Here is a 24953-nt window from a genome sequence, read left to right as displayed (position 1 = left end):
TTCCAGCTTTGTACTATGTATGTGGTACCAAGGAATCGAACCCGGGTCTTCATACATGCTAGGCAAGCACTTTAACCACTAGGCGAAACTCCCAGCTCCAAGAATCAGATAAATTTTTAAAAGGACATTTTCACATTCAGATTTCTGGATAAGATTCACAGCTTCAAAGACCACATGTATAAGGTTTGATTTTTTTCTTCTTCTCCAGTCTTAAGATTTGGGGTCTGTATTGGATTTATATTGTATCAGTCTATGATAAATGGACCAACAACTATTACATCTAAAAATGAGGAATATTGAGGAAATTCTGAGGCTATGTTTGATGAAGAACTATTAACCACATTTGAAATTGGCCCGTTGGAGGCACACAAAAGAAACAGTGGCTAGTGGTGTTACTCAACGGCCATCTTTAAATCTTCTGTCCACTAAGGGAGTGAGCTCTGATGGCCTCGATCCTTTTGGACTGCCCAAATGGCCCTTGTGTTAAGGGAAACATCAAAGTTGCTTTTGAAAACTAGTATGCTGGTCACTTTGAAGGTGAGCAAAAAGAACCAGAAAGGCACAAACACTAAATGTTCCCAGACACAAAGTAAGAGGAAAAGGGACACACATTCCCAAGCTGCTCATGTACATGATGTGAAGCAGAACATTTTTAAGTGAATTCTAGGAGCCCTGACACATGTCAGCGCTGTTGTCCCCTAAGAACATACTACCTACAGGTAGAAGGAGCAGGAAATTCCAGTAGTATCTTTCCACTGGGTAGTGGGAAGGTATAAGGAATCACAGCTCTGTATTTATGACAGTGAACAATGAATTGCTTGATATAATCCTTGAAAGGAAAAACAAAAACATAAAGCTAGCTGGGTGCTGGTGGCTCATGCTTGTAATCCTAGCTACTCAGGAGGCTGAGAATGAGTGAGGCCAGCTGAGGCAGGAACGTCTATGAGACTCTTTCCTCAATTAATCACGAAGGTCAGAAATGGAGCTATGGCTCAAGTGATTAAGAGTGCTAGCCTTCAGTAAAAAGCCAGGGATAGTGCCCAGGCCCTGAGTTCAAGCCTCAGGACTGGCACAAAAACAGAAACCCAAACCATGAAGTATATTCAGTATTAAAAGGTGACGTTTCTAAACCCTTTAAACAGCCAGTCAGACGGACACATGGAGCAGTCCGAAGGCCTGGGTGGTGGGTTGCTCTTACCGGAACGTGAGAGGTCAGCCTCTGGTGGAAGCGGGAGACCCTGCCGAACACCTCCTGACAGTACCGGTGGAGCTCCTCCAGCTCATCTTCGATCAGCACCGCATCCAGGGGCTCACTCTTCTGAATGAGCTGCTCCCCAAACACGATGAGCTGGTCGATCTTGTTGGTGTTTAGTGTAATTTCCTGTTGGAAGCCCTGTTTAGAAGATGAAAGACAGGTCTTCAAAGAGAGTAAATCTCCCCTAGCATCCAGCCAGAGTCTGTTTCTTATTACAAAGCCATAGGGGGAGGGGGGAGAAGAGCATTGAATATCTTTATGGTTGTCTTCCTTTCTTGTTTTGTACCTAGTATTGTAGTTTCATCAATTTTTCACTAAGTGACAATGACGAGCTAGTAATTTATAGCAATTATATATATATATACATATGCATACACACACACACACACACATATATATATATATATATATATATATATATATATATATATATATAATTTTTTTGGCCAGTACTGGGGCTTGCACTCAGGGCCTGGGCACTGTCCTTGGGCTTTCTCAAGGTTAGAGCTCTACCACTTGAGTCATAGCACCACTTCCAGCTTTTTCTGTGTATGTGGTATTGGGGAATCGAACCCAGAACCTTCAGGCATCTTAGACAAGCACAATACCACTAGGCCACACTCCCGGTCGTGCGTGCGTGTGTGTGTGTGTGTGTGTGTGTGTGTGTGTGTGTGTGTGTGTTTCCTGCCCCCCTCTCCCTTGGGTATTGATTTTTCCAATTAAATTTTAGATGGGAATTTGCCATTATTGGGTGTGAGAGTCTTACTGACACTTGGTAGAAATAGAACATTTCCAATAATACACCAATTGGTATCTGCTTTGGCCCAATGCAATAATATTAATGAATCATTATACTGGGGGAGGCAATTATTATTATTTATTATTATTATTTCTGCTTGTTGGACATGAATCCAGACCTGAGTATTGTCCCTGTTTTTTTTTGTTTTGTTTTGTTTTGCCAGTCCTGGGCTTAAGCTCAGGGCCTGTGCACTGTCCTTGGATTTTTCTCAAGGCTAGAGCTCTACCACTTGAGCCTCAGCACCACTTCTGGCTTTTTCTAAGTATGTGGTACCAAGGAATTGAACCCGGGTCTTTGTGCATGTTAGGCAAGCACTCTACCACTAGGCCAAACTCCCAGCCCCTGTTCCTGAGTTTTTTTGCTCAAGGCTAGTACTCTATCACTTGAGTCACAATTAACCACTTTCTGGTGGTTAATTGGAGCTAAGATTCTCATGGGCTTTCTTTCTCAGGCTGTTTTTGAACCATGATCTTCAGATGTCATCCTCCTGAGTAGATAGGATTACAGTTATAAGCCACCAGTGCTCAGCTAAATTTTTATTTCTCAAACCCCTTATAAAATCTGCCCAAGGAGAGAAAAAAACTGGTGGTATGGGGCTGGAAGCATGGCCTAATGGTAGAGTGCTTGCCTAGCATACACAAAGACCTGGGTTCGATTCCTGGTACAATATATACAGAAAAAGCCAAATGTGGTGCTGTGGCTCAAGTGGTAGAGTTCCAGCCTTGGGAAAGCCCAAGGACCACGGTCAAGCCCCAGGACTGGCAAAAAAGGAAAGGAAAGGAAAGGAAAGGAAAGGAAAGGAAAGGAGAGGAGAGGAGAGGAGAGGAGAGGAGAGGAGAGGAGAGGAGAGGAGAGGAGAGGAGATCCTAGCTACTTAAGAGGATATCTCGAGGATTGAGGTTTGTAGCCAACCTGGACAAGAAAAGTCCATAAGACACTTATGTCCAGTAAATCTACAAAAGACAGACTGGAGGTGTGGCTCAACTAGTAGAGTGCCAGTGCATGAGCAGGCAAACCAAACCAGAGCATGAGACTGAGTTGAATCCTGGATGCTTGCAAACCCTCCCCTGCCTCCCTACCGCACCACCCCCCTAAAAAAAAAAAAACCCTCAACTCTGTAATACAGGTATCTCTTGCAGCAGAAGAGCAGAAGAGACCTGAACTTGGCTCCACTGGTGACTTATTTTCCTTTTATGTCCGACATGATGTTCAGACTTATGTGAGGGGAAAATAGAGTCTCAAGAAGTTGTTTGCAGCCTAAGCTCCAAAGTTTCTCCCTTGGGTGACCATGAATAACCTCAACTGCAAGCACCAGTGGCCTTGCTTCTGGTAATTCAGCAGTTTTTCAACAGTGGAGAATACACTTGGCTGCTTGAAGAATCTGGAATCAGAATTCTGAATTTGCATGTGGCCATTTCTTTTAAACAAACAAACAAACCGGGAATTGTACTCGCTATGCAAGCACTGTACCACTTGAACCATATCCTAGTCCTTTGCTTTTTTTCATGCCTTTGCCTGAGGCATCCTTGGACTGTGATCTTCCTGTCTCCACTTCCTTGAGGAACTAGGATTATAGGTGTGAACCCTCATATAGAGCTTGTTTTTGAGATAGGGTTGCTAACTTTTGCCCAATCCTTCTTTTTGTCTTCTGAGAAGACACTGTGGCCAGCCCTTACATTAAGCTGGCGCATCTTGTCGTCTGCATCACTCTCCGAGAAGTGCTCCACATTAGTCAGCTGCAGATCCATCTCTGTGAGCCACACCAGAATGCTCTCCCTGGTGCCCTCGAACTCTTCCCTCTGGTTGGTGAAATGCTATGAACAGGAAGAAGAAAATCATGTTTGTGTTGACTATGGAACAAGAGCTCAGTTCGGTGGCATGGATGCCTAAGTGGCCCATGGGGGTACCAGCCTCTGGGGTAGCCTGGAGGTGTCACAGTATGGCATTACAAAGACTGGGGGTGTCCTGGCTGTGCTACCAAGCAAGCTCCAGCCCCTCTGAACCTCGGCTTCCACCCTAAGAAGGGAGGGATTGCATGACAACACTGACTTCCCTTAGTTCCTTCAGGCATTTGAAAGTGTGTCAGTGAGTTTCTGCTGTTGGCTGAGGAACCCCGGAGGGGCCAGGTCGGTCACTTGGGCTGCCTATCTGTTTTCCATTACTCATCTGCAACAGCTGCCATGATGGAAAAAGCTTCGGCAGACTCAAGATGGACAGGCACTGATCTCAGGACTGTGGTAGGCCAGCAGACTGCCCAATGTCCTTTCGTGTAATTCTGACTATGTTGGAGACCCAGAGACAAGTCACCCCAGAGCAGGTGGCCTTTCAGGGAATGTGGCATGTGGGGCCAAATGAAGGTTCACACAGCTCAATAGTCAAGTCAGCAGGAGAAAGAAATCGACACTAGAAGATGTCCAGATGAAAGAAAATGGCAACTCCTCTGAGGCATCAAAATTAAACAAACCAACAAAGATCTCCATGTTTCATCAGATTGTTTTCAAATAGTTCTATGCTAGGAATGGTGCCCAGGTGGCCCCTTTTCGTTTAGACCTGGACTCACAAAGGTTTATGTGGCACATCTTTTTAATTATAGAGATCTAAGGTGAATATGGGCAGCTCTCCCTACGCACGGGCTCCACACCCAAAGATCCAATCAGTTGCAAATGGAATATATCGAGGGAAAAAAAATCCTTGTCTATATTGAACATATACAGACTTTCCCCCCTCATCACCATTACCCAAACTATCCATCACAACTATTTACATGGTATTGGGTAGAATAAGTAGTCTACAGGTAATTTAAAGTTTAAGTGAGGAGAGGTTATGCATGAATTTCGTGCAAAGACTGTGCCAGCTACTATAGGGATTTCAGCATCCTGGGAGTTTGGACTGTGCAAGGGGCCTGGAGCCAATCCCCAACTGTATATTTCCTTTCAAAAATGTAACCCTGACCTCTGAGACTAAAAGCACAAAAGCTGAGGTGGCACACACCAGAGATATGTCTGACACATTCCTGGAGTAGGCACACAGTAATCAGACAGATGGGCAGAACAGGCTCTTTCTGGAGGCCCATGTGTTTGCAGCCCTCACTGACCCAGTGAAGCAGAAACCTAGAGTCTGGGCAGTCTGTCTGTTAACATGCACACCATCAGGAAGTACAGAGGCTAGAAAAAAGAGAAGCTTTTTTCCCCTTTTTTTTGGCAAATGATGTAAATGGTCTCTGCCTAAGGAATCCCTTTGCAAATTCCCTCTTTGGAACAGGGATGTCTTTGTGTAGGAGGAAGGCTAGGATGGCTCAGATCCTTAATCTACCTGCTCTGCAGCCCAAGCCTGCCACTGCTTATGGCAACAGAACCCTTCCCCAAAGAATCTATAAATAAGTGGGGGGGGCCCCCCCGCAAGGAAGGTTACTCTGAGTCTCCGCAGGATAGCTGTGACCCGTCTCTGCAGGTTGTCCCAGCGCTGGTTGCCCTCGTGGGCCATGTGCTTCAGCTTGCTGGCTGTGTCGGTGCGGTTCTCCCGAGCCAGCCGCCGGTACTGCTTGTTGATGAGCTCCAGCTGCGTGAGCCGCTCGTGAATCTGCCGCTGGAAGGCCTGCCCAGGGTCACGGGTGTTACATGGCCAGGAGGGTATGTCAGGGTCAGACAAGGTCAATGACAAGGCACCCCCTCTCCCTGATCCCAGAAATCCTGCTTTGAAGGGCAGGTCCCCCGAGCTGCTAGGGCAATAGGGGACGTCTCCCCCAGTCTGCACTGCTAGCGAAAGCGCAGGTCACCTAGACAGCTGGCATGCATTGGTGAGCTCAGGCAGAGCCATCTAAGCTGGTGGTGGCGGATGGAGGTCCACTCAGCCCTGGCAGGGGTGAGAGAAGCTGGCGGCCTCCACACTGCTGTGGGCTTGGTTCCGGATAGGAGCATGGGCTGGGAAGGGGTTTTACCTCAAACCTCTTCAGCTCTTCTTTGGCGCTGGTGTACAACACCTCGGAGGAATTGGGGCAGGCCGCTGTCCTCTCAGCTGACTTGAGCCAGTCCTCAAATCGGGAATAATCATCTAGAAATTTCTGCCACAGGCGCCATGTCTCCTCAATTCTGACAGGAGGAGAGTGACTTAGCATAGCCATCTATTTCCACTGTACGCCTTGGGCTTCCTTTTTGTCCCTTGACTGGGCCTGGTTCCGATTGCCTCATGCTTGCTCTGGGTAGGGAAAGCCCCGCTACTCCTCCAGGAAATAACTAGGGATGCTACGTCTGGGTGGGCACTGGGGGAGCCTCTGGCCAGGGGCTCCAAGGCCGAGTGTACTCACGGGAGCCCGCAGCCCACCTGACTTACAGCATGTCTACAGCCCGGCAGGCCCGGTCCTTACTTCATGCGCCGTTCCATGGACATGGCGCAGATGTTCCTCCAGCGCCTGTCCAGGCTCCTGGTGGTCTGCTGGATGGAGTCGCACTCGGTCTCGTTGGCACAGGCGTCCGAGTCATGCAGAAGGACATCACAGATACTGAACACCGACTCCACCCCTGCGCTGTGCTGCTCTATATCCCGCTGCAGATCCTACGAAGGCAACAGAGGGTGACAGCCCTTGAGATGGTGGTGGAGGGACAGTCAGGGTCAAAGGAGCCCCCCTCACCCTTCTCCTGCTCCCAGACAGTGGTCATTAGCACCTCATGGGCCCTGTGCCATCAATGCCTGACCCCCATGCTGGTAACAGTGGGGTTTCTGTGAACTAGGAAGGGTGGGGAGGCTCAGGAATAGTGTCCAGGCCCTGAGTTCAAGCTCCAGGACTGGCAACAAAACAAAACAAAACAAAACAAAAAGAAACAAACAAACGTGGAACTATGGCTCAAGTGATATAGTGCTAGCCTTGAGCCAAAAAACTCAGGGACAGCACTCACACCTAGAGTTCAAGCACCAGTATGGCAGCATACATACAGACACATAGAGACATAATTTTTTTTAAAGGGAAAAAAATGTCCCATTTTGATTAAGAAACAAATTTAAAGAACAATATACAATTATCTTTTTTAGGGGGTGGTGGTGCTGGTGCTTGAACTCAGGTCGTGAGTGCTGTCCCTGAGCTTTCTGCCTGCCCCTCAAGGCTTGTACTCTGACTTTTTGTCTCATGGACCATTCCTGTGAGCTGGCTTTGAACTATAATCCTTTGAACTGTTATCTCAGCCTCCTGAGTAGTTAGGATTACAGGCATGAGCCACCATAGCCTGGCCAGTGGGAAAGACTTTTGCTTTGGTTCCACAAAGAAGCCTTTTCTGCCCCGTGGGGAGGGAACACAGGGCATGGAAGTAGGAAAAAGCAAAGGAGAAAGAAGAGGGTAGCAAGAAGAAAGGAGGAGAGAATGAAGCCAGAAGAATGAGTAAAGCACAGGAAGCCCTGAAGCTGGAAATCCATGCAGTGGCTCCCGGAAGCCTCCTGGATTGGGTAGTGGTCCACCCACAGGCAGGTCAGGCCAGTGGAGTGGGGAGAGAGGACTACTGCTGAGCACAGAACAGGAGGGGGACTAACAATCCCCCAAACCATTATCTGGATCCTCACGTGTAACCAAGCAGCCAGCTAACAAACAAATCAGAACAGAAGACTCAGTTCATGCCACACACTGGCCCTCTCTGCTAGTTTGAAGGAATAACAGTCTATCCTGTAAACATGTATCAGAATCTGTTAATGTCCTAGGGTACATGGCAAAGGAGGATTTAATGAACTAAATAAAGAAATTAATTTGAATTTCTGGGTGGGCTCATTTTATTTCTAAGGGTCGCTAAGAGTAGTAGAAGAAGGAACTCTGTATATATGAAGACAGAAAGGGAGGGGCCATGAGCCAAGACATGTAGGAGGCCTCTAGAATCAGGAAGGGCACAGCAATGGCTTTCCCCTCCATCAATGTCTGGAAAAAGTACAGCCCAGCTGTACTCTGACACTTTGTCAGAACTATAGGGAAGTTTGTATTTCTAAGCTGTTCAACTTGTGGCTAATTTGTTACATCAGCTCTAGAAAATGAATGTATCTAAACTTCTCTACACTAATGACAGTCCTTAATACCAACTCTATAACTTTTTCCCTCACTGAATGCTTAAGAATGCTATTGTAGCGATTTTATATTTTATACAAAGTCGTCAAATCAACCAGACAGAAATTATGTATCATTTCAGCGTGGGAATAAACCAGGCTAAGAAATCTGCTGCGTCAAATTCTGAGCTTCTGGGAAGAATTCTCTGCAAGTTCATAGTCCCTCTTACTTCGGATATAAAACGTTAACATTTTCTCATCACTACCAAATCTACCTAGCCATTCTTTAAGAGGAAAACTACTGCCAGCTTCTGATCTACTTGCCTGACAAAGTTTACCACACAGGATTAATAGTTATTACAAGCCCTTGTCTATTAAGAATATATTCATATGGGTATGATGGTTCATCCCTGTAATCCTATCTACTCAGGAGGCTGAGTTCTGAGGACTGTGGTTTAAAGCCAGATAGGGCAGGAAAGTCCCTGAAACTCTAATCTCCAATTAACTACCAGAAAACCAGAAGTGGTACTGAGGCTCAAAGTGATTGAGCACTAGCCTTGAACAAAAGAGTTCAGGGACAGAAACCAGGCCCTGAGTTCAAGCCAAGTGACTGAGACACCACCCCCCAACAAAAATAGATCTGAATACTTAGCTCCCTGGATGGCGATATGAAAGCTCATTCATGACTATTCAAAGGATTGTCCTGAACTCGAGAGAATTTGTCATTAAGGGTTGGCCTTCTGTCCTTTAATCTAGTGAAAATATTCAGCCCCTAGATTCATGGTGAGTTAGGTCAAGGAAGAAGTTTAACGTGAAGAAAACAAATGAGAATCTAGGATTCTGACTGCTTATGTGGTTGGAACAGAATTTTCCTACAGGTCTGAAATAAAGGGGTGAACAACAGATCCAGAAAGAATAAACATACTTATTTTACACACAAAGGCAGTCTCCAGTACTAATCATAAGAAGGACGTGGTGACTGAGTCCATGGAGGGAAAAAGGTAGACTCAGCCAGCCAGTGATATGAGAGCAGCAGTGAGTGCAGTGGTGAACACTGGCACAACTCAGCCTTTGTTGTTTTCTTGAGACACGGTCTTACTACACAGCTCAGGCTGGCCTCAGACTTGAGCTCTTCCTGCCACAGATGGCCTCCTGAATGCTAGGTTGATAGGTGGACTAGACTTGACTAGAGTCTTTTTTGAGGTGCAGAATTTTCAGATTTTTTTCAGAGCAAGATCAATGATGAAAATGCACATGGTACTGCCAAAGACTTCTGAGCCAAGCAGGTTCTCATTATACTTTTTCTTCTTTTGGTTCCAGTTCTGGGGCTTAGGCACTGCCCTTGGGCTTTTTGCTCAAGGCTAGCACTCTACCACTTGAGCCACAACTCCAAGTTTTTTGAGCTTCTTTTTCCCACTTGGGCTGGCTTTGAACCACGAGCCTCAGATCAGAATCTGTCATCTGGGACATTATTTAGATATTCCACAAAATGCTATGTGAATGGTGAGGAGGATGGAGTACTCAAGCGATCGATGCCTTACTCCTAAAACAACAGGGACTGCTGATCAGTTTTCTCAGGCAAAAAGAAACCAACATGAGGAAAATTAAGAACTGTGAATACTTGAAAGCTAGCAGATGTGTGGCAGATATCTATCACCAGCCACCTGTCCTCTCCCCTGCTCATGGCTAGGGCCTTACCTGTTGCTCAGCCAGCCTCTTCTGGATCTCTTGATCATTGCAGACATCGTAAACTACCGGCTTTGAAAGTTCCGACTCGATTCGAGCCAACCACGTGCGAAGGTTGCTCATGTTTTTGTCTAACTGCTGAATAAAAGCGAATGTCTCCTTCAGCTTCTTCACCCTGAACACATTTGCAGGAGAGAGGCAGAGAAAAAGGGAGAAGAAGGAACAAAACCACAACATTTAGTGGTAACATTTAGAAAATCTACTGCTTCAGGTGATTTTTAGAATGGACTTAGTCTACCCAAGTCATTCCCAGAGTGGGGTTCCTGACACCCAACCTCTCTTAAGCTCCAGATGCAACAGAAGGCACCACTTCCCCATCTCCATGGGCATCTGGCCATGATACCTCTCACGGGATGTCTCTCTGAACAGAGGCAGGATTGGCGCATGTCTTAACACTTCCATCTGAGGGCTGATGGTGCCAGTAAACCAGCCCATGTGAGCAGCAGAGATGCCACAATGGGAGGGAACAATGGTAATTTGTACTTGAGTGAAGTTCTACGTTAATGTCCATCAACCTCAGCAACCTGACCTTGTTCCCATGTAGGCTTGGTTGGTATGGTGATCTGAAACTCATGGCATCTGTGCACCTTGATGGCATGTCTTTATGTTGTCAAGGGGAAAACCATTTTCCCTCCTGATAAAGGTGCTGGTGGCTCACACCTATAATCCTAGCTACTTAGGAGGCTGAGAGCTGAGAATCTCAGTTCAAAGTCAGCCTGGGCAGGAAAATCCACGAGATTCTTATCTCCAATGAACCACCAGAAAACTGTGTGAAGTGAAGCTGCGCAAGGCTCAAAGTGGTAGAGAGCTACGCTTGAGCAAAAGAGTTCAGGGACAGCACCCAGGCCCCCAGTTCAAGCCCTGTATTCCACAAAAGAAAGAAAGGAAAAAACAAAACCAACAGCAACAGAAAGACAGGGCCTTGTTGTGTAGTCCAAGCTAGCCTTGAACTCATAATTCTCCCACCTCAGCATCCCTGGTGCTGGAATCACAGGCATGAACAGTGACTCACCTGACAGACACTGAATGAAATGCCTCCAGAAAAGCACTTTCAAGAAAGTCCTCATGTGGGGAGGGGGTGGGAGGAAGGAAATGGGGACAAAAACATGAGAAGGGGTATCAATGTGAGAGAAGTAATGCTCCTACTACCTCACGAATGTAACTGTAACCCTTCTATACCTTGTCCTGACAATAAGAGAAAGTAAATAAAGTCCTCATGTGGATGGGAGAGGCTTTTTGCCCTGGTGTTCTGGGGGATTTGAGATAATCTGAGAGATTACAGTAATGGCTCAAGTTGCAAGTTCCCATTTGTCAATAGTCCTGTTGGAAAGTGATGTCAGAACTGCCTCCCATGGCTGACAGCAGAGAGAGGAATCGGGGTGCCAACTCTAACATGCAGGAAGCACACTGTGATCCATGCTACCACTGCCCCTGCCCCTTTCTCACCAGTACCACTTCCTGCCAGCCTTTCTGACTGCCTACCCATCTTGGGTTGCATAGCTGAAATGTACTTTCTGGAAGGCAAATCTGATTCACACTTGAAACCATTTTTTGTGTTTTTTTTGCCTCCCCTGGGACTTGAACTCAGGGCCTGGGCACTATCCTTTTGAGTTTCCTTTTGCTCAAGGCTAGCACTCCAGCCACAGACCCACTCTGGCTTTTTCTGTTTTTGTGGTACTTGAAATCCTACCCTGATAAACCAGTTCAACCCTTCCCAGGATCTTTTCAACACCTCGTGTTCAATGGCCTCACTGCCTCTTAATTCTTCAGCCTGCAAAGTCACTCCCCTTCCCTTCTGGAACCTCCAGCCCCAGCCCCTTCCTCCATGCTCCCCAGGTACCTAGGCCTTTCTATCTGCTCCTCACTGTGACAGTCTCCACCTGTCAAGACAGGGATAGGCCAGGGGGGGGGCAGCACCACCCATAACACCTGGAGGGAAGGAGGCAAAACATTTGCTGAAGAAGTAAGTAAAAGTAGGTAAGCACTTCCCTTCCAGGGCAGAGTTTAAGACCACACAGGGGAAGGGTATGTATGTATCTTAGATTTTACTAGCACCCTCGTACAGTCTTTACATTCTAGTTCTATTATGGGTTACTTCTGTGATGTCAGGAAATCCTTTCACCTCAGCTTCTTTATCTCTTGTGCCCCGCCCTCCCCCCCTCAAGCACCCAGATTTCTCAAGCTTTAGCCAGGAAGTAGCATCAGAGCTCTGGAGATCAGCAGACCACGTCCAAGTTCTATTTGACCATCTAGGTCCTTGCAAGGCACCTTGTCTCCTGACCCTCTGTTTCCTCATATTATGGTTTGGATCTGTTTTAGGAATGGATAGTACTAGGGTGTTGAATTCAGGGCCTAGGCAGGCACTCTTCCATTTGAAACATACCTCGAGTCATCTTTTTTTCAGGTTGGGGCTTCACTCTTCCCTACCTATTGCCTCTGGAAGCTCAGGTGAGCACCGCTACTCCTGGCTTATCTTGCTTATTTTTTGTCCAGGCTGACTTCAAATCACAGTCCTCCCCATTTTTGACTTCTGAGTAGTGGGGAATATTCAAGCTCAGTACACCAATGGACTGACACTTTGGATCTGAAATGTCCTGCCAAGGTTCATGTGTCTAAGGACTGGTCTCCGGTGGAGCAAGATCAGAGATGGGCCCTTTAGAATGTTATTGGATAATGAGAGTTCTGATGTAATGAGTGGATGAGTCCACTGAGGGTGTTGTAGGGTGTGTGTGTGTGTGTGTGTGTGTGTGTGTGTGTGTGTACATGAATTTGAGGAAGTGGGGCCTGGTGGGAGGGTACTGGTCACTGAAGGGGTTCCCTAGAAGGGGATATTGAGTCTCCAGCTCCTCTCTGCTTCCCCAGCTTACGGTGAGCAGCTTTCCTCCACCACATGCTTCCCACAGGATGTATATGTGGCCATGTAAACACACTCTGGAACCTCTGAAACATAAAGCTTCTCCCCTTGAAGTTGTTTTCTCTCAGGTAACGTGCTATGGGGAGATAGCTAACGTACCTTGAAAATGTTAACATCTTGCAAGTATGTTGAAATCAGAGTAAGAGGATATATGCAGAGAAAATTAGCACCTAAGACTTCCATAACACTAGCTCTTCTCATACCAGTTAGGATGCCTTCTCCGTGTGGCACTGGGCCTCACAAAATTCCTTAATAAGTGTTTTAGATTTCTGGGATAGGGCAGTACTTGAATTTGAACTTGGAGCCCCACGTTTGCTAGGAAAACACTCTTATCACTTAAGACATGCCTCTTGTCCTGCTATTTTTGCTAGTTATTTTGGAGATACATTTTCCCAAACTTTTCTGCTAATGCTGGCATCAAACTGATATCCACTGGATTTCAGCCTTCTGAGTAGCTAGGATGACAGGCAGTGAGGATAAGCCGCCAGCATTCGGAAAGTGTTTGATTCTCAATAGCATCATGAAGTGGCTGGGCTCAGAGGTAGGCATGCAGTCTGGTGGTGAGGGTCTGGCTTGTTTGCTCTCACTAGCAAAGTGGGGTTTTCAGCATCACCTTCCTTGGCTGGGTACTGGGGGAGCTGTGGGGGACATGAGGTGTGAAGGACCTCTAGAGCAATATCTGCCTGACATGGATAATGGATAACAGCCAGGGGCTGTGGGCTTGCTCAGTTTGAAGGACAAATTCCAAATTGCATTCTTGCTTCAAATAAGTTGCCTTCAAAGCGACAACATGATTTATTGAAAAAGGAGTAGGAGAATTCAAGGGTAGGCCTGCAAACAGTTCTAACCTACATCCTGACTTGGTTCTCATGGCTATGGCCCAGTGTTCTCCCACTGTGACAACCTAGAGACAACAAAGTTTCCACTCAGGCAGGGAGGGGTTGGCCTCCTGGAGTGCTCTGGCTGGAGAAGAGGCCTGGGACAGGAGACCTTCCCGGGGGTGGTGCTCAGTGCAGGGACTCTGTGACCTCCCCAAACATCTCCCACCCTCCAGAATGGCAGCCCTTCTGGCCTTTATCCACACCTGGCCCTCCTGCACCCTAAGGATGCCAGCCTCTTCCTCTTTCAAACAGAAGGGGGTGGGGTCACACGTTTTCATCAGGAAACTAACCAATAACAAAGTAATCTGCCCAGGGGTTAGAACTGTAATAACTCCTGGAGAAGAGGGAAACCTATGTTGCTGGGCTTCTCCAGCACCGTAACATCCAAAATGGAGTGCCACACACAAACCAATGGGGTAGGGAAATGAGATGCATATGGAGCATCCCTAATTGGAGAATCTTAAGTGCCGTGATGATGTCACAAGGCAGGAGATTCCACACTGGACCTTGTGTGACTGCTAACATCAAAATACAATGAGCACACTGCCGGGTGCTGATGGCTCACACCTGTAATCCTAGCTATTCAGGAGGCTAGGATCCGAGGATTTTAGTTCAAAGCCAGCCTGGGTAGGAAAGTCTGTGGACTTTTATCTCCAATTAACCACCAAAATGCCAGAAGTAGAGCATTAGCCTTGAGCACAAAAGCTCAAAGACAGTGCCCAGGTCCCAAGTTCAGGCTTCAAGACCAACACACACACACACACACACACACACACACACACACACAACCCAAACAAACCTGAACCACACTAAAATAGATAAAGTTACCTTCAGACTCTGTGAATAAGAAACCTAAATGCATTTTGTGTTTAGACTTGGTCCCAGTCCCAAGATATCTCATCCTCTGTATATGTAAATGCTGAAAGTCAAAATACCTCTGTTCCCAAGCATGTTGGATAAAGGAGACTCAATCTGTATTACACTTTCTATCATTAACGATATTCTTCTTTTAAAATTTCTGCACTGGATATACTTTATAATCTATAGCTGAGCACTAAAACAGACCACGAATGCAACATGTGATGTCTACTTGTCAGGCCTCCCGTGCTTCCCTTGGTAACAGTTCATTTAATGCTGCCCACTGTGCTAACTGATGGGCACTACTGAGGCAGAGGTTAACAAACTTGCCTAAGTCACGTGGCCCGGCAGCAGGGACAGAATCCCAACCTGTGCACTCTGGCCTGGAGCTGCTATCTGGTGGATACCATCCTCCATACACTAACATGCATCTATTGGAGGAAGGATGGGTTTTGTGGCTCAGGAAACATGCCAAGGAGTCTGGACTTGTGACTCCAAGCCACACTGGAAGTAGAAGCCCGTTCGCTGCATGCTGCATTTTGTAGCTCTTAACAAGTGTGTGAGAAGATCAGAAAGCTAAAATATGCTACCCACGTTTTCTCTTCCATGATTTGCTTCCCATAGACATTTAACTGCTTTCAGACCTGTGCATAGCCTGAAGATTCAAAAGTAACTAGAAGATAGGTCTCACTCTCCCAGTGCTATACTCTTAAAATGCTGACATTAGAATACATCATAGGAGGTACTCAGCAAGTATCTATCCGATGAGTAAGTGATGGCCACTCAAGCCTTCTAGTTTGTCTTTTCCATAAAACAGGTGATTGTGTTATTCTTGAAAGGTTAGAAGTGAGGACCAGAGAAAATGGAGCCACGCAGCCATGCTCACTCCTACCCCAGTCTCCACACAAAGGACTAAAGATCACAAGTGTACATTAAAGAAGAAGGGAAAGCAGAGGGAAAGACTAAAGGTCAGCAGGAGGTACAGAGCTTTATCCAGTCAGGACTTAACCTGTTTTATGCCCCACCTTCTGTCTGGAGACTGAGTCACCCCAGATGCAGATAGACCAAAATGAAGCTTTTAGATGCAACTTCCCCCAGGAACCAACAAACACAGGCCAATCCCACCATTCTGTAGCCGGTAGACACTTTAACCCAATTGCCACCTTTCCCCAGGTCAGGATGTATGCCATTTTTGCCCAGGTGACCAGCCTCTCTGTTAGTTGGGCCTTGTTAGTATTACTCTTAGAAAACTCGACATCTTGAGCTACCAGAAAGAAACAAGAAGACCTTTTCAGAAACCGGCTTGTTGGCACAATGCTGCATTACATCAACCACCTAAGCAGTTTGTTTATGTGGCTTCCTTCTCTGCCCTTACTCATGGTTTCTCCCAGGTGTTCTGCGCTAACATTTCTCACATACATATTTCAGCAAATAACACTGACCCAGAAAAAAAGCAGTAAGGTTTTCAGAGGCAGAATTCCAGGTCTGATAAGCAAAACAATAAAAAATTTCCAGGTGCAAACCTTCAGAGACACATTCCTATGAAACCAAACAAAACAAGAATCATACTCCTTAATCATAAAAGAGAGTCCTTAAAAAAAACCAACATCAGGGATTATGCATAGAGCTGCAAAACAGAATGAAGGTGAATAAGGTTTTCTTTTATCTTAGCTTTGGGAAGAATCAGGAGGCAAGGTGAGGAACACCCCTCTCCTTCCAGAGTAGACTATTAAGGCCAAATGCAGGATAGAGACTTTAAATACCCAATGCATATTCATTTAGAGGAATTCACATTCAAGCATATGGAATTAATTTACCTTTTAGCCCTGCTCTCCTTATGTGGAGTCAATCAAAGAAATTCAAAGAAATCCTAGTTAGTAGAAGTCAACAAAAAAATCCTATTCCAGTGTGGGCAGTGTTAATAAAAATTACTAAGGAAAAACGGAGATGATTCAAAGTACCTGAATCAGTACTGAAATCAACCAACAGTCAAGCCTGTAGGTAGCTGTCAGTTGCTGAAAACACTGCACACAATCCTGTTGTGTACCATTTTAGCTTTTTAAAGGGCTAAATATCTCTACAGTAAAATAATTAATGATTCCAAGATCTCCATGCTTTGATTGGGGGGACATGAAGGTTAATAACGCATTTGGGGCTAATTGCCTCTTGGAAGCATTCTTGTTACCAGAGGACTTCCATTTTCTACCCAGCGTAATCAGGTCTCTGCCTTGCTTGTCAGAGGCAGACTGCAGACCCCACATGCACGCTGACACAGGGAGAGCCCATCCCCCGATGGCTGAGCACACACTCAACAGCCTCCATCTCATCCATGATTTCTATTGTAACCAAAGAGGGGGGAAAAAAACAAGAGAGCAAAACACACACAGATCGTGGTGGCTGCCTCGGTCACGGGCAGCGCCGAGGACCAAAATGGCACTTACTGTTTATGAGAAAAAATCATTCCTTAGGTTTAGGCGATAGCTCCAGGTTCCTGGCTGCACCAACACCGCCCTCCTGGACTGGCAGCCCCGCCCCCTGCCCAGCATGCCCTCTCCATTCACTGGTTCAGCATCTTGCACAGCGGCTGACGCAGCCCTCCCCAAGGCGCCTTGTGGGCACTGGCTGGCTCCCAGATATGGGACGACGTCAGGAGGAAAGGAAGACACCTTCTCTGCTCTCTGCAATTCTTCATCTCTAGTTTTCTTCTATCACACAAACATCTTCAGCTACACACACACACACACACACACACACACACACACACACACACACACACACACACAGAGGCTTTGTTCTGGTGCAGCAGAATTGCAACTGCTGGGAGTCACCCCGTGTTATCTTGGCTCTGGGTTATTTATAAAGTATTCTAAACCCCAGCAAGAAACATGTAGATTGGGGACATGGGAAAAGAAAAGGATTTCTGTTCTCAATTTAATTTCTCTGTTTCAAGTTTAAAAGATATGGTGAAATCGGAAGCCTGAGCCTAGCAGGGGGACGCCTTCCTCTCAAAGAACACATGACCTTTTGGGGCTTTTCTGTACTGGCTTCTGTGATACTGCTCCCCACACACACTTCTGTCCTGATTAGAAAGATGAACAAATTCATTCATTCTATTGCCTGTGGCAGAAATATCCCATCTTGCACGACTAATAACATCAAAGACTTTGTCAAGAAAGAGAATTGAAAACTTCCCTCACTCTTCCTCCTCTGTATTACCACAATGTGGGAATTTCCTCTTATCCTGAGCCTCAGTTTCCCTAGGGGATCCTGAATATTTGTATATCAGACTACTATTTGGTATGTGTTAGACTCTCTTCTGGCTTCATGATACCAACCTTTCTTTAAAGCCTGATTATTGTTAATACCTCCTTGCCTTGGAGAACACGCTCTATTACTGGGATTAAAGTTCAAATCTGACAAAATCCCCCCCACCCCACCAAATGCCACATCGGATTCACTCATGCTCACATCTTGGTGGCTCCTGACATCTATTAAGGATGAAGCACGAATCCAGACTCCCATCCTCCTCACTGCCTGATCCTGTATCTCATCCTTGGGGGAAGTTTTTCCACAGATGTGGAGCAGAGAAGGAATCATTAAGCTGATGGGAAGCAACATGAAATCAGGGGAGGTCTACCTCCTATGGGCCTTGATTCACTAAAATAATCTCTAAAAACATCAGAGAGTGGGGCCGGGAGTTTGGCCTAGTGGTTAAAGTGCTTGACTAGCATGCATGAAGACCCGGGTTTGATTCCTCGGTACCACATACATAGAAAAAAGCCAGAAGTGGTGCTGAGGCTCAAGTGGTAGAGCTCTAGCCTTGAGAAAGTCCAAGGACAGTGCTCAGGCCCTGAGCTCAAGCCCAGGACTGGCAAAAAAAAAAAAAAAATCAGAGAGTGGAGGGGAGGGAAATGGGGACAAAAAGCAGGAGAAGGGTATCAATGTATGTGAAGTCATGCACCTTCTATCTGGCGAATATAACTGTAACTCCTCTATTAATTACAATAAAAAAAAATCTCCCAGTTCCTATGGATGGTGCAACCTGCTACGACCAGAGCAAGGCAACTTAGTGACTAGTGGTATTGTTTTGTTTGCCAACATAACCTTGAGAAAATACAGATAAAAGAAGAGCCACTGGAAAGTGTTATTAGTTTAAAAGGGGACCAACTAACTCCCTTGTCCACCCTTGCAAGGGATGAAAAACATTCTTCATGCAGGGTTGCCATGGTAACTGGGGGGGCTGAGTTTAAATAACATTTTAATTGCTCTTATTTATAATTTGGGTGGGCTTTTCCACATTGGTAGGCAAAATGTCAAAAATAATACATAGTTTCTTTCACCTCTCTTTCCTATGGACTTGATACTTCTGAAAGCCACAGAATGACCCAGTGTCACCAGAAAGGGACCAGTGTTGGGTTATAGGCTGTCAGCTGAGTCAAGTCTCTTCCTTGGCTTAAGGAAGCCAAGCAGGTTAAGATGCTACTATTAAAGAGAAATAAAGAGGAAATAATGATCTTCCTTAGAAGTAGAGCTAGGTCAAAGTTAGAAAGAAAGCAAGCAAATTAAAATTACTTATGATTCCCACAGATTACTCATGTCAACATTCTGAGGGAGGCCCTTTCATGTACTGAGAGTTTAAGAGATCATCCGCCCACCCACGTTGCAAGAAAATCTTCAACAGGAACCCACACCGCCATGCTGTCTCTTGACATGGCCAAGGTTTGTACTAATAAAACAAGGATTCTGCAAAACGAAGTTAGACTTTTGAGGTGTTCAACTTGTATGTTTGTTTTGTTTTGTTTCTGTACTGAGGCTTGAACACAAGGCTTAGAATCTGTCCCTTAGCCTTTTCTGTTCAAGGAAGGCACTTTGCCATTTGAGCCACAAGCTCTACTTCCAGCTTTTTTGGTTAATTAGAGAAAAGACTTTCACAAACTTTCCTGCTTTGGTTGGCTTTAAACTGTGATCCTCAGATCTCAGCCTCCTGAGTAGTTAACATTGAAGGCAGGAATACCAGAGCCTGGTAAATACTGCTCTTTTTTGTTTGTTTGTTATTCACTTGTTTGTTATATCTTTTACAAAACAGACACATTTGAGATTGCATGGCAGGCTGAATCCTTAGCTGGCTTTGGTCCTGGGGGAAGATGAAATCTAAGCACAGTCTTTTCAGAACTTTGGTCTCCCCTGGCTGAAGCATTTTTATCCCACATTTTCTGCCTGTCACCCCATATTCTGTACCTAATCTGTTCTGAGTTTACCTAGCTTCCTCTACAGGAAGACTGGGCAGCTTGATAGTTCTGAAAAACCACCTCCCATGTCTCTCCTGAATTCAGGTTTTGATCAGTCACTCCTCTAACATTTTATCAAAGAAAATATGAAGAAGACAAGTGATAACTAGTGTTGAGAAAGTTTACATGTGATCTGTCAAATTGCATAGTGGTGTATAAGTCAATGAATTCCTTGTTATCAATGGGAATGGATTCTAGATAATTGTACCATAGCCCAGGGCCTGGAAATCTATGGGAAGATGGCTGGTCTTACAGCCTCATAAGGTCAGTTCAGGAGCTGTGTTCTTCGAGTTTTTTGACTTAAGGGTTTCTGAATACCTTTTAAGAAGAGGGTGCTTTGGGGCTACACCTCCTTCTCCTGTCCATAGCCATCCTATGGCCTCATGAAGCTGACGGCAAGTGGGGATGGATGGACTTTGGACTCACTCTCAGCTGGCCTGGGGCTTTATCATCTGTGGTCTCAGTCCTCTCCACCATCCTGGTAGAGTGCTGGCCTTGAGCAAAAATAGCTCAGGAGTAGCATCCTGGTCCTGAGTTCAAGCCCCAGGAGAAAAGAGGGGTGGGGGGGAGGAAGGACAAGAAGAAAGTGGGGGGAAAGCAGAGGGAGAGAGGGGAGAAAGGAGGGGAGAGAGGGGGGAAGAGAGAGAAGGAGAGAGAGGAGATGGACAGAGACAGACACACACACACACACACACACACACACACACACACACACACACACACACTGTTCCTGGCCCTACTTAGACCACTAGGAACAGAAAAGTTGGAAATGGATCCTGCAGGGGGTCTGACTCCTGTTTGAATTTGAGACCATTAAACTATATTCCACACTGAGTTCTAGATTTCAGAGAAAAATGTGTACATGACTTGTGTGTGTGTGTGTGTGTGTGTGTGTGTGTATGTGTGTGTGTGTGCGCCAGCACCAGGGCTTATTAACTCAGGGTTTCATTTGGTTTTTTGCTTGGCTGGCATCCTACCACTTCATCTAACCTTCCAGCCTGGCTTTTTGCTGGTTAATTCAAGATGGAGTAGCCCAGACTTTTGTCTCTGGGCTGGCCTCAAACAGTGGTCCTCCAGGTCTGTCTCCTGGGCAGACAGCTCAGATTATAGATGTGCACCATATGCAGAGCTAACAAACTATTTTTGAAAGGGAAGGTCTTCCAGGAGGCCAGAGGCCCTCTGGAGACTTGGCACTCAGCAATATAGGAGAAAACCTTGAGTACCGGCTCCTCCCACAGCAGTTTTCACTGCTAAGATATCTACTTTGCCCAAGCTGTACTTTCCCTATCTGTCAAGCCAAGGTTCTGGAGATAAAGTTAAAATCAGCAGTGATGGTTTCTCCCCCACCCCACGGGGAGCCTCCATTGTGGCCTAATCGGAAATGCTGGGTGTCCTCATTGTTCCACCAATTATTGTGGATTTGTTCTTTTCCCCCAGTGAGTGAAATTTAGTTTATAATGTTTCTGAACCTTCAAGTCAACGGGCTTGTGGTACAAATTTCTGAAGTCATGAGGCTAAGATACCTTTGTGGGATCACCCAAGAAAGCAAATGTTTTTCTTCCTTTCTCAGTCTGTCTCTCAACAAGATCTTACTATGTAGCCCAGCCCGGCCTCAATCTCTCCATCTTCCAGCTTCAGCTTCCTCATTCCCTAGTGCTAGGGTTATAGATGTATACTACCACGCCCAGTTTACTTATCACTGTAAGCAACAGATGGTGTTCCCCTACTACAAGATGAAGCAGAACAATGTAAGGGATCAGAAAAGACTAAATGGTGTCCAGAGTCCTGTGGTCAAAGTCCTCAGAGGTTCTTACTGGCCCTGTTCCTATGTAAACATGGCAGCTGGGCTCCTGAGCTCGGATCCCCTGAATGGCAATGGCGCAGTACAACCCTAGGGCCAAGTCAGTGCCAGGTATCGATGAGGAGTTGATTCTATGTGAGGATGCCTCGCAGCAGGCCAAGCTTGCTGCTCAATCCACACACACACCTGAGCTCTTTAGCAGCCTAGCTCTCTGCCCTGCCCCTGACTTTTGCTGTACTGTAACAGAAGTTATTCCCTCCCCAGCCCCTCAGGGTTGAAGGGATCACATTGTCACCATGTTCAACGCATCTTAGTGTTTCATATTTCAAACTAGAGAGTTCTAAGATGGTGGGGTGACAACACAACTGCCTGAGTTTGCACGCAAGTGGACAAGTTACTTAACTTCAATCCCCAGTTTTCTTTTCTTTTCTGGACCTGGGTGTTGTTCTTGAGCTCTTCAGCTCAAGGCTACGGCCCTACCCTTAGAGCTACAGCTCTACTTCCTGTTTTCTAGTGATTAATTGGAGATAGGAGTCTCAGATTCTTCAGTGCCTGGGATGGCTTTGAACTCTGATCCTCAGATCTCAGCCTCCTGAGTAGCTAGGAGTATAGGCGTGAGTGACCTGCCTGGCTAATCCTGTTTTCTTATTGGCAAAATAGGAATGGGACTGAGTGTGGTGGTATATGCCTGGAGTCCTAGATACTTGGAAGACAGAGGTGGGAGAATCCCAGAACTCAGTCAGAACAAAGTATGAGACCGTACATGAAAAAACAAAAGGTTTGGAAGCATGGCTCCAATGGTAGAGCGTTTGCTTGGCAAGTCTAAGGCCCTAAATTCAATCCCACATAAAACTAAAACTAAAAAAGAAAAAAGATAATGATATCCACTTTTCAGAATTATAGTGAAGGTTAAGTAAGGTGATACATTAAAAAAAAAAAGTGAAGAATACATCTGGCAGCCAATATATTTGCTGTTATTTCAACTCCCTATTTTGCCAATGGCCATTTCCAAAAAGACTGATGAAATTTCACCTGCTGCTCTCTTTTCCCACCAAGGAACTGGTGAAGGCAGGCAGGCAGCCAATGAGGTAAGGGAGAAGGCAAGGAGCCTGCTAACTCCAAAGGGAGACAACTTGATTAAGGAGTGTCACTTCCGTCCCCAAGGGGCATTTTAGCTCCATCTTGCTCCCAAATGAGGCATTCACATGTGTGACACCATCATACCCTAGACCACTGCCAAGGTGACTTGGAACAAGGAGATGATGGTGATGACAAAGACACACTTTGCCCAACACAAATGATCATATTCGTATGCACTGATTCTTTTTTTGTGTGTGTGTGGGTCATGAGGCTTGAACTTGGCTTGGGCCCTGTCCCTGAGCTCTTCAACTCAAGGTGACCACCCTACCCTTGAGCTAAGCCCCACTTCCCATTTTCTAGAGGTTAATTGGAGATAAGAGTCTCAGGTTCTTTTGTGCCTGGGGTTGGCATTGAACCTTGATCCTCAGATCTCAGCCACCTGAGTAGCTAGGATTACAGGTGTGAGTCACTGCACCTGGCTCATGCACTGATTCATTCTTTTGCACGATTCTCTTGCACTAATTCAGTTCCACAATATCTGCAGCCTGTTCCCAGCCCCTAGAGTAAGCTAGTTGAACCCCCAGCCTCCCAGATGAAGGACACAAGGGGGTGAGGGACCCCCTTCCATTACCAACACTCAGTTTTCTTCGGGGAGAATGAAAACCATGTGATCAACACTAGCCTCTTAGTGTCCATGTGTCATTTATGCCTACTGAGGACAGCAGTGTCTCATGATCACAGGCCTGGTAGGAAAATTGGGTGGATTTGGAAACAAAAGCCTAGAAAGATTAGATCAACATGCTCAAGTTTCCATGACAAGTAAGGGAGTTAGAAATGGTTCAAAACTCCTGCCTTAGTTGGGTGGTGGGATTCTACAGGCTTTCTTGTTGTTGACACTTTTGGGACATCAACTCTGTGCCTGGGCACTGTACCTGAACTTTTGTACCCAAGGCTAGCACTCTGGCCATTTGAGTCACAGCATCACTTCCCGTTTTCAAGTGGTTACTTGGAGATCAGAGTCTCATGGGCTTTCCTACCGAGGCTGGCTCTGAAGTGTGATCCTTAGGTTTCAGCCTCTTGAGTAGCTAGGATTACAGGTATGAACCACCTGCGTCCAGCTCCCAATGTATCTTTCTAGCTCCATTTCCTAGGCTTCTTTCTTGTCCTTTCCTCAGTGGCTTCTATGTTGTTCCACCTCATTCATACCTGCCCACTCACAACATGTCTCTCCTGCTTCTTCCAGTAACCACCAAGAGTCTCAGACTACGGAGTGTGACAACAGCTAACACTTGTAATCCCATCGCCGAGGAGGCAGAGGCAGGAAGAACTCACTAGTTTGACGCAGCCTGGCTTATACAGTGAAACTCTGCCTCAGATCCCTACTACCCCCAACCACCATCAAAAAAAGGCCCAACCCTTTTTTTTTTTTTGGCCAGTCCTGGGCTTGAGCTCAGGGCCTGAGCACTGTCCTTGGACTTTCTCAAGGCTAGAGCTCTACCACTTGAGCCTCAGCACCACTTCTGGCTTTTTTCTATGTATGTGGTACCGAGGAATCGAACCTGGGTCTTCATGCATGCTAGGCAAGCACTTTAACCACTAGGCCAAACTCCCGGCCCCCAACCCTTTTTTATTCAGGACTATTTAGGACCACAGTTCTCTGGTCAGTCTCTTCCTATTCCCATTCCCTACCCCCATCCCCAGAAAGATGTGATCTGAGCTCTCAACCACTTGGCTCTCCAGCAGCTCAGATATCCACTCCCATTAATGTAACTGAGTCCTCCTCTCCTATTTCGAATTCTCATTATACTTAGCCTGGTGGGTCACTTATGTTTCCCAGCAAACAGCAAGGTAAGGAATACACATTAGATTCCCTTCATTCCCTTTATGCACCAAGGCTGAGAGGGGGGTCCACGAATGCTGCTTTCTCTGTCTACCAGGTTGCAACAGGGAGCAGTCAGTTAGGGTCTGTCAGATACCATTGGGCATCATTATTCTGTGAGGGGAGACACAATTCTTTTGGATTTGTGATCCTAGCTATGCCTCTCTAAGGATATGATACTGATCACCACTCAAAAGCTCTTCTACCACAGACAGGCCCACCAAGGACCTGGCACTGCCAGTCCATGTACATGGTACATGCTCACAGAAGGTACCTGCCTCGAGTATGCACCAGGCCCCTGCCCTGGGAGAAGCCCAGGGGCCAGCTTCTAGAAACCAGACTTGTGCCCTGCCCTCTGGCATTTGCCACACAGAGACAGGAACAGTGAGGCATCATGAGGAATGGCAGAGTTATTGTGCAGATAAAGGAGTTTCTGT

The 24953-nt window shown here is 46.1% G+C and overlaps 1 protein-coding gene and 1 long non-coding RNA gene across 5 annotated transcripts in view; one reads left to right on the top strand and one right to left on the bottom strand.

Moving 5' to 3' along the window:
- Positions 1–24953, bottom strand: part of Syne2 (spectrin repeat containing nuclear envelope protein 2) — a 276157-nt gene that overhangs the window by 14491 nt on the left and 236713 nt on the right. For 2 of the 4 annotated variants that reach the window (XM_090344255.1, XM_090344252.1), the window contains 6 exons: positions 9768–9930; positions 6418–6605; positions 5992–6142; positions 5466–5648; positions 3731–3868; positions 1199–1393 (listed from right to left, as the gene is read on the bottom strand). In XM_090344255.1, coding sequence (XP_090200381.1) covers positions 1199–1393; positions 3731–3868; positions 5466–5648; positions 5992–6142; positions 6418–6605; positions 9768–9930 — 1018 coding nt within the window. Of the gene's footprint in view, positions 1–1198; positions 1394–3730; positions 3869–5465; positions 5649–5991; positions 6143–6417; positions 6606–9767; positions 9931–11655; positions 11732–16909; positions 17002–24953 lie in introns of those variants that run through there. The other 2 variants (XM_090344253.1, XM_090344254.1) reach the window with 2 other exon arrangements.
- LOC150054546 (uncharacterized) lies at positions 12687–24057 on the top strand. Its single transcript, XR_016537554.1, has 3 exons — positions 12687–12797; positions 19056–19187; positions 23881–24057. It is a non-coding gene; the product is annotated as an uncharacterized LOC150054546 (long non-coding RNA).

Source organism: Megascapheus bottae, chromosome 14 (assembly GCF_031878675.1).
Source record: "Megascapheus bottae isolate mThoBot1 chromosome 14, mThoBot2.hap1, whole genome shotgun sequence".
NCBI lineage: Eukaryota > Metazoa > Chordata > Mammalia > Rodentia > Geomyidae > Megascapheus > Megascapheus bottae.
The sequence above is the reverse complement of the archived record's forward strand: the minus strand, read 5'-3'. Positions and strand labels throughout refer to the sequence as shown.